The 10,152-nt window shown below is 39.6% G+C and overlaps 1 protein-coding gene across 6 annotated transcripts in view; it reads right to left on the bottom strand.

Annotated features, from left to right (window-relative positions):
* Positions 1-629: 629 nt before the first annotated feature.
* RUNX2 (RUNX family transcription factor 2) overlaps positions 630-10,152 on the bottom strand; it is a 540,217-nt gene continuing 530,694 nt past the window's right edge. For all 6 annotated transcript variants that reach the window (XM_069605789.1, XM_069605788.1, XM_069605794.1 and 3 more), the window contains one exon: positions 630-8,471. In XM_069605789.1, the coding sequence (XP_069461890.1) occupies positions 7,993-8,471 (479 nt within the window). In that variant the 3' untranslated portion in view covers positions 630-7,992. The remainder of the gene's footprint in view (positions 8,472-10,152) is intronic.

Raw genomic sequence — 10,152 nt, 5'->3', positions numbered from 1 at the left:
CTTCTTACACTCATGGTATGTATGTGATACTTAAAGCACCCTTCATTTCCTGGGTCATCCTAACCCAGATATGTGCAGTGCCATGTGCAGTTTTTACCTTAAATAAAGACACTATAAACCTGATTTCTGCAATAATAGAACCATTGGATTTGCCTATTATGTTATCTATACTCAGTTGAGGGTGGAGGGGTTGGCACCGCCTATACAATTGTCTAGCAAATCATGTTAACAACACCTCTACCTCAATTAACTCTATTGGTCCGAAACTAATGCTGCATTGATGATGGGAGCTGCGTTAAAGTATAATACCTCACTGAAAAATCCCATCTTTACAGACAGCATATATCTTATAGACAAAAGAGACTGACACATCACTGGCCAGACCATGTATCGGATGCAGAAGGCACACAACTTACATGCTGCATTCAAAGTTTTATCATAGAACCTGAGGATAAAACGTTCATCCTCCCTAGACCAAATGACTTTGAAAAGAGCTCTCCATCCTACCTTGGGTTTAACTAGTGTATCCTTACCCAGAAGTGCTAAGTGGACTAGGTACTACCATTATGGTAGTACCTAGTCAATACTGGTTTAAAAAACAGTTTAAGTAATGAAACAAGTAGAACAAATAATAAAAAAGCCATTTTATTTGAAATGAAATGCAAATCATACCATATTAAAACCAGGAGCAAAAAAGAAAATTCCAGGTACAGGTTGCAACATACAATACAAAAGTCCCTTTTAAGTCAGAGTTAACTGTTCCACAATCATTAGCTGTGGCATCAAGCACAATGCACTTTTACAGGAGGCACATGGATTGCAAATAATAAGCACCTGCAAAGTTCATATTTGTAGGAAATCCTGCAAGTACTATGTTTCAGTAGAAATTTGAACTATTTGAACTAATGTAAAAACAATATAATGGGGCTGATATTACCTATAACAAGAAACAACGTGAAATGTTTTGGTTGATATGTTCAATAAGCAAAGGTGTAGCTGTAAACGGGATGCAAACACAGATGCTTAAACCTCTGGCACACAAACATGCTAAACTGAGATGCAAGATAATTTAAGGCAATACCAAGCTTAGGGTTGCAGCTGACTGTTTTTTTTTAACCAAAAGCGATGGTGGTGAATCATGACCACTTTCTACACTGTAACATATTGGTTGTGTTCTCTATTGTCACGTAAAGTCACAGGTATGGCCTTATTGTTTGATGGGGAGCTTACATGTACAATCTTCATCGTTTAACCCCGGTATGACAATGCAATCCTTCTCTTTCAAAAGAAAATGAAGCAGTTTTGGGTATTACCATCCTGTCTCTTGTGTCAGCAGGTAATATTGGGGACTGATAAGCACACGTTACTTTGCTTTGACAAACACTTACTTGACCCATTGTGTAGATACTGTACAAAAATCTTTCCTGAGAAAACACAATTTAGAAGTTGAAAAACGCAAGTTTTAGTTGTTTGCTTTGTACCCCTGATTTGTGTGTACTGTAATGTAAAAGTGCTCAATTGAAACAAATACATACTGGATGGAATGTTTCCATTTTGCCAATAAATAGGAGCAGGAGCAGTAGCAAAGCGATGGTAGGCATTCCTTGTGTGTACAGCAAAACTGTGAGGCCCAAAACTTTTACAGAGAGACTGCTAATTAGGAGTGAACGACTAGTTCAATAACTACGGAGACTTGATTACCACCTTGAGACCAATTAATTCCACTAGCTAATCTATCTGTACCAATTGTGCTGTATTAAGGGGTAAGTGATCCATCTATAATATGTGGGTCTAGATTGCATCAGCTTACCTCAGTGTACAATGAACCCCAAGGTCCAAATCAGCACTTATTGGTCGTTGATAAAGAAAACAAATATTACATTGATTTGAAATAATATCAGTCTTGGGCTGAACTAATCCAGGGGTCTGTATGTTCTATTCCTTTAAGTGATCCAGTCACTCATACGTTCCTGCATGTTTGCAAATTCTTACTACAATAAGAATGTAGTACTGCCTGCAAATTTCAGGTCAAGAGAGAGGGACTGCGATTTTGCATTAACTACTTTCCTGAAACTGCCAGCAGCAAAGATTGAAGGGTTAACTTTGAAGAAAAGAACACACAAGAAAAGTACCCAAAACGTGGTGACCATGTCCACAGGTGGCCTGTAACTAATCAATAGGCTATAAATATGTTGAACTGCCGGAACACTTCCTCTTCTTTGCTGCTGCCGGCAAGTTAAGTGCAGTCCACTGTTTTCCCGTCCCTAATGTGTAAAGCATTTTATTGTATCCAAATATATTGTTGGTTTTAGAAGTATGAAAGTTTCAGCGCTGCCACTTTAAAGAATAATCCACATCATGGCTCAGTCGACTAGTTGGCAACTCAGTTTCTAGACCCTGTACTTGGAATAAATTGCTGTTAAGTAAAGGTCGATTGTAATTAAATAAATCATTTTCACTATATGGAAGCTCCACGCACTTGTGGCCAGCCCCGTAGTTTCGGAAACTGCTTTCAACGCATGGAGCCTCTGCAGATTCTGTTATGCTACATTGAAGCGCTGTGATTCAGTGCGCATTTTGCATTTTATAATACTCTTTTGTTGTTCAGCTTGTACTTCTTTTTGCAAAGTTCGGTGTTTGAGGTCTTAAGCTCAGCTTTTTCGATGCAGTTTCAGCATCCTTCCTTTATGTCTCCTAAAACTTTACAGTTCTCTTTCATTTTCCATGAGTATCTCTACACAGGGAGACAGGGATATTTTTCCTTCAGTTAGCTACTTTATTGGTTTTAGTTTACCCTTAGGTTTTATCATTACTTTTGTTACTTTTGGTACCGGTAGACTCCGGTCCCATTGAAGGGCCTTCTACAATTACTGCAGCCCAATTCAAAGGCGTATCACAACTACATTCTTCACTTTGGGGGAAGTCCAATCCCTTTCTCAGAAAATGTCTAACATGTTTGATTTGAGCCATAAAGCTGTTACGGTGCGTAAATATAAAAGATAATATCCTCCCTGGAGGGTGAAGAACAGTTTTGGTCGATATAAGCACCAGTTACTGCCACAAAAGAAGCGGTTTCCCAGTGTAAGTATTCCAAAAAACAAGAAGTGTACAACAGCAAAAGGTGTTCTTTAGCAAAAACGATTATTGCAAAAAAAGGCTCAGCTTTAGGTTAAAAAGGGTGTATCTTTTAAAAGGAAACATGCCAAAGCTTTTTCTTTTTCCTCATGGAATCTATTGTTTGATCCCTCTTAAGTAACTCACTCCAGGTCCAGGGAATAGACTCCTATTCCTCATGTCATCAAATATTTCGATGCTCAACGGAGGAAACCCCTGTTAAGGGAAAATAAAAATAAACTTAGATCCGAATGCCCACATCCCTCTACTGGGCAAAAGGTCACAGTCGCAGCTGACCTAGACCCTCAGTTGGTTACTGTTCTTTCAAAATCTGGCAAAGATCCTAAAAAAGGCTTGGATAGGGCACTAAAACTCGATCAAGATACATTTTAGATATATAAGGTCCTTTGACAAAAATTTTGAGTTAGCGAAAGAAGCTATGGACAAAGAAGTCTATGTAGACCATTTTTCTTTAAGAGAATGTGCTCAGCGAGCCATATGTTCCTTGGGAAATGCAAATTCAGCGTGACAGCAGAACGCAGAAAAGCAGTTCTATTAGCTTTAGACTCCAAGCTAGCACAGCTAGCGACTAGGGAACCAGAAGTGGAGGCAGGCTCCTTTCTGTTTGGTGTTCATTTTATTAAAGACATTTCCAAATATGTGATCCTTTACACTACTCTGGATAAAGCTCAATCCTCTCTTGATAGGGTTTTCGGCAATCGTGTTTTTGGATGGGCCGGTAAAAGCAGGGGTCGCTTACCTGGCAGTCCAATTCACGGACCCCAATGACAAACATGTCAATTTCAACAAGGCCAAGAGGGCAATAAGCCTTCCACATTCTACCCTCAGCATACTGGAGTCTGGCGGACCAAGCCTAGAAACAGAGGTTTTCAACTCCAAAGATTCAACCAAGGTAACACCACCCTTATTTTCCCTGCTTTCTTCCATGGAAAAGAAAGGGGACAGGCTAGCTGTATTATCCCATTTCTGGTACAAAATCACAGAAGATCTGTGGATCCTCCAAACCATACAAGGTTTTCACATTCTATTTTACAAGTTGCCTACAATTTCTTGGGGACAACAAGAAATGCAAATTGGTCACTCTTCCTTTCAGTCTATTGTCAGCTCCTTTGTGCTTCACCAAGGTGATGAAATCAGTAGTAGTCGCTATAAGGGCCAGAGGAATCCATCTGATCATTTATCTAGATGACATTCTGTTGATGTCACAATCACAATCTCTAGTGGATCAGCATCTTTGATCACAATTTAGCTTATTCATAACTTGGGGTTTGTCATAATTTGGAAAAAGTCTAACCTTCAAACAAGTCACATTATAATGTCTAGGTTCCCAAATCAACACTGTCCAAACCTCCCTTCAATTACCTCTGAGAAAAATATGATCCATAAAGAAAGAGATCAAATTAGTTTTGAAAGCCCAGCTTATATCTCTGCGTACCTTGGTGCGGATTGTGGGTCTTCTGTCTGCATCGATCCAGGTGATTTTTTCAGGCCCGCTTCATTATGGAGCCCATCAGAGATTAAAGACTCTCCACCTTGGGTAGGTCCTCATCTACACGGATGTGATTCAGTTGTTTGCAAAGGCCAAAAATGGAGCGTCATTGGTGGTAACAACACATGCAATCATGGAACAGCAAAGCACTTTTCTCTATGTCTCCAGATCTTATGATAGAATCAGATGCTAGTCTCCAGGGTTGGAGTGCACGTTGTGTCCCTCTTTCCACGGGGGACATATGGAGTCTCCAGGAGAGGGAACTTCGCATAAACTGTCTAGAACTACTAGCAGGGTCCTTTGCTCTCTAATGTTAGAGCTTTAGATATCACACATAGATGTTTGTTCCTTTTTGGTGCATGTTTTACTCTTACTAGATGTACTAAATGTGGTTATACTTTAATTAATTATCCTGCTTTTCCAAAACAAGAAAAATTAGGTTTAGTTAAATGTTTAAAACAATATGAAGTTGTTACAGTTGATCTCAGAACAAATGGTCAATCACAGCTGTTAATTTCCTTTCAAAAGCCCTTCAAGCCGGTGTCTTCCCCGACTCTGGCCAGATGAGACATGTCCCTAGCTGGCATTGATATTTCATCCTTTGGGGCCCATTCCTCTAGAGGTGACATCCAAATCCTTTTTGGCAGGAGGTACGCTGCAAGACATTATGAGATTGGCTGATTGGTCTAGCGATTCCACCTGTAAGGCCTTTTATTTGAAACCGTTCATGCATGTTTTGCAGATGGTAGTTAATGTGCTTTAAACATGCAAAATCGCAGCCTCCATGTCTTGACCTAAAATAACGGTTTTCTTAGCTATCTGTGTAGAAAATCGTAATTTTAATAAAGACAAGGGAGGCATAGATTTACTCACCCTTTTTTCTCTCCCTTCTCAATTTCTGATTTCATGTAATCCTAGATAATTACATTAATTGCCATAACGAGAGTCAAGGAGAAGTTTACGTTTTTTCTCCAGTGGTGGAGCTAGACCAATTCATCCCAAGTCTCAACAGAAAATCAAATAAGAGGAAGTGATCCGGCAGTTCAACATTTTTATAGCCTATTGATTCATTTCAGCACACTTGTGGACACGTTCACCACGTTTTGGGTGCTTTTCTTGTGTGCTTTTTGTTCTTAAAAGAAAACACTTTAATCTCTGCTTCTGGCAGTTTCAGTAAAGAGGTTAATGCAAAGCTACGCCTCTGCTGGCTTTATTACAATTACAATTTTCGTACACAGCTAGCTAAGAAAATTGCTATTGTTTGCTTGAGTACCCAATAAATGTGTGCCTTTTCCATGTAAACTGTGGGGAGTGCATTATTGAAGGCACATTTGAATCGTCCTTCATAATAAACATGTGCTATTCAATGAAGCCAGTATTGATCCCAGGCCACTGTTTATTTACCCAGAAAACAAACGAAGTGCTTGACTTTTACAACAAAATCTTAACAATGTTTTTCTGGGTTGCTGCCTGCAGCCACTCTGACAACATCTTTACACGGAAATCCTTACACATGATGTAAAAAAGCGCTTTTCAGCAATACAAAATATTGTACAAATATAGTACCCTTTATTAAATAGGAAACAGCTTACTCTGGCAGTACATTGTTCTTAGTTAAATCAAAAGCATTTGAAATGTGTAACCAGACACTGTTTTTTTAAGTGCTGTTGAAAGTAACAAACGTAGTTTACAGTTACAACAGTTAAAACGGGAAGCTTCAAGCTACCACAATTAAACAATAAATATAATCATTCAACACTTTCATCTTGAAAGAAACATAGGTGTCTTAAAAATGGTCTTATTAAAGCATACTTGGTATACAACCTTTTAAAGGAAAAGACAATTCGTTTCTTCAAGGGCACGTACCTGGGCCAAGGTCAGAGGAATGTAACAGTATTTTTAAAGAACGTCTTTTACCATTTGCCTTATAAATGAAATGATTGTATGTCATTAAATGACACAATGGCTTTGTGGGCAGATGGTCACTGTTCTGTTGCATGTCTGCTTTTTTGTGCTGTGTTTGTACATAAAAGCAATAGCTATAGTACCATGAGTAGTTACTGTATTGGCACACAGCAGCGAAAACAAGTACCATTTTAGGCTGTTCTTTTCTCACCAGTATTTGTAAAATGTTCTGTTTACCCCATTCTTCTGCAATATAGTGCCTTGTGCTTTTCGAACTTATGACCTACCCTATATGAGCACAGATATGTCTACCCCAATATAGCATTTTATGCTTCTAGGGTTTTGAATGGTTATGCTTATGTTTCTTCTTCCAACACAAATATTATTGCTTAACAGGCACAACGGCCTTAGGAGACAAACAAATATTGAAATACAAGTTAAAAAAAACACTTCCTTCATAAGTTACAAACACATGCCACCTCCAAATTGTTTCGTATGCAAGCTTTCTTTTTTTCAAAAAGAAAATTATGTAAAAAATATTTTTCTATGAACTGGGATTAAACCTCAATCTTCAGGTATAGCCAATGAAATCCAGTTCTTATTAAAAAGATCACTATCAGAGAGCCGTTTACAACACATTGCAACAAAAGGAATGTTTCATGGTCCGAATGTAATTAAATAATTATAAATATTTCTTTAAACGTATATAAGGAATCAGGTTTAGCAAGTAACCTCAGACTTTATATATATTCATAATTTAAAAAAAATAAAGCCAAACACAAACAGTATCCATAACATTATGGCTATAGTTGATATTGCTATTTTCATTTTGCATAATACAAGTACATTTTTGGTATTTCAGAGACCAAAATAATTCAAAGCATAGCCCGTAAAGGCCTATGCCGACGAGTACCAAGGCGATAGAATGTCTTATAGTACGAAAGGATGACAGTCCCTCTGCTCTTTCATCTTCCGGAAAGACATCCATTATGCACAACGTTTAGAAGAATCTTGTGCAGTTATCCTGTAGTCAATGTGAAGCACTTGCAAAGGTGTTCTCTTCTTTGCCAACACGACAGCAACTTTCGATTGGACAAATCAGTCTCTAGATATTTGTCACTCGAAAAAACAGAAGTTGCCACTTAAAACTTAAAAGAAAACTATATCTGCTCTTTTTGAAATATTTTCCTGATATCTGTAGTCCCTGAAGAGCTCATAGTGTAGCACAACCGTCATTTTAAACAATTATGTCCTTTTGGATGTCACTAGAAACTTAACAAAGTAAACAGCATAAACGTGTCAGCGTTTGCTTTAAAAACATAATGCAATTGTCTGCTTATGGCCATACAGCCATCTGATTTTGCATATATTCAGTATATTAACAGTAAACGTTATGAAAACAGGCACTTTGGCATTCATTGATCAGGTTGGGCCAAACGAAGTTAGGCCACCGAATAAATATTTCAATAAGGTCTCCAAACCGACTCATCCATTCTGCCACTTGAATTCAGAATTGTCGGGGAGCTACTATGGCTTCCATCGGCATCCACGCCATCATTTTGGTTTGACAGGTTTGGGTTTATCAGCGTGCCTCCGTTTGATGTGGTGGTGCATGGTGGTAGCATCCTAGAGGGGGAACGGTCTCCGCCGGGCACCATGGGGAACTGATATGATCCTGATGATGTACCATAGTATAGGTACGGGGTGCTGCTTGTTTGGAAGTGTCCACTTTGGTTTTGTGAAGATCCAGGATAGGGTGGTGGTAAATAGGTGTGGTAATGGGTGGTCGCTGACATTCCCAGAGACATGGCAGAAGTGACAGGCGGTGTATAAGTAAATGTGGTTGGATAGTGCATTCGTTGATTGGAAAAACGACTTTCGGTGAGGGACGAAATGCTTGTAAACTGCCTGGGATCAGAAAATGGACCAAGTTCTGAAGCACCTATGAATGAAAACGAAGTAATAATTAGGCACAGCTATTCCAAACTTATTTTACAAATCATCAGGACAGAGAAGCCTTATGTAAACAGCATGTTTAGAAAACTGCAACAGCAATCCTATGCATTATTTTTATTAGAAATTCCTCTTATGAATAGTCTGGTACTATTTAATGTAACTTTGTGATAGTTGTTTAGTGCCATGCTCATTTTCCGCATATTATAATGAAAATGTGCTTACAATTTTCAGCGACAATACAAATGGATCAAATGAAGAGGCATGTCACACTTTAAAGGTGATAGACTTCAATTTCTGGCATATCACTAGAAATGTTCTTGATTACCCAAATTACTAGAGATTAAACACGATGTAGTCTTCCCGATGCAACATAATTAGCATTTGTATGACTCAAATACTCTTTGACTATATAGTCTGCATCTAATGCAAGCATGTGGCACACACAGTGCTTGTGTGTTATGTCTGCGTGCAAATCAAATGTATTAAACACAGCCTGCAGCTTTTGGCTGCGGATCATGATCAAATGGGAAAAACTTCATTAGTGATGCTTCATTTGAGTAACCATTGTTTTGGAGAAAGGCAAAAAAATAATTTCCACTAAAAAGAGCTGGGAAGTTATGTGGTCAAGAACCTACATTGCAGACAGGTCTCAGATCCCTGCTTTACCACTTAACTAAAGAATGGACCTCATTAGGAGGTTGGAGGTAGCCTGGCTACCTCCATACCAGCATGAATATCCGGCACCCGCGAATGGCAATTACCGGGGTATTCCGGCCCCGCCGGACCCGGCAATTGCCTTTTCACGGGTGCCTATTGATAACGGTGCTGGTGCTACAGGCTTGCTGTGCTCACGGGTGCCTTACATTCCGCGAGGGCAGACCAGGCGGAATGAAAGGCACCCGCGAGCCCAACTCGGAGTTTGCCGGTCCAGTAACAACGTTACCGGCAACCATACCGGTACCGTTGTTACCGGACCGGCAACCTCGTAACGAGGCCCAATGTGTCCCTTGGCAAATCATTTTATCTCACTGTGACGTATCTGCCAAAGTTAGTCATATCCAGAAACAAAGATTCAGTCAGCGTCTCCAATGCCTGAAAGTGTACCTTCATTCTGATGGTTCCTACTGTGAAAATGCAGTTGTCAAGCCAAAATTGAGACTACAGGCTAAGAAAATAGCATTCAAGTTGGCCTATTTTAAATGTAGGGAACTGTTTAATTACACCAGTGGCATCTAAGGCTACTTTTCTTCCATGCCTATAGTGGTTAAGGCATACTGAGGAGCCAAGGGCTGTGCGCCAACACTGCTGCTACCACTGCAGACTGCGCTTGAGGATAAGTACTCAAGCACAGCTTTTCTTCCATAGGAGTTCTATATTTCACATCAAGTCTTTGGATGATTGATGTGGCAGAATGCTCATATGTTGCCTCTTTTGGCTTTCCCAACGTCCAATGGCAAAACAAAGGCATTTTCCTCTATATTGGGATCAAGTGGAAGGTTTGCGGGATGCCCTCATTACTCGGTGGTTATCGTCCAATAAGCCCAAGTGGGCATAGGTCAATTCCTCAGGTGCCAAAGCGCCAAGGTAAGTGATTGCGGGCAGAGGTGCAGCACCTTTCCCTCTGCTGGTGAAGCAGATCGGGAAGAAGAACGAGAAAAAAAGGTGGT

The sequence above is a fragment of the Ambystoma mexicanum genome, chromosome 4p (assembly GCF_040938575.1).
Source record: "Ambystoma mexicanum isolate Mex_15411 chromosome 4p, UKY_AmexF1_1, whole genome shotgun sequence".
NCBI lineage: Eukaryota > Metazoa > Chordata > Amphibia > Caudata > Ambystomatidae > Ambystoma > Ambystoma mexicanum.
The sequence above is the reverse complement of the archived record's forward strand: the minus strand, read 5'-3'. Positions and strand labels throughout refer to the sequence as shown.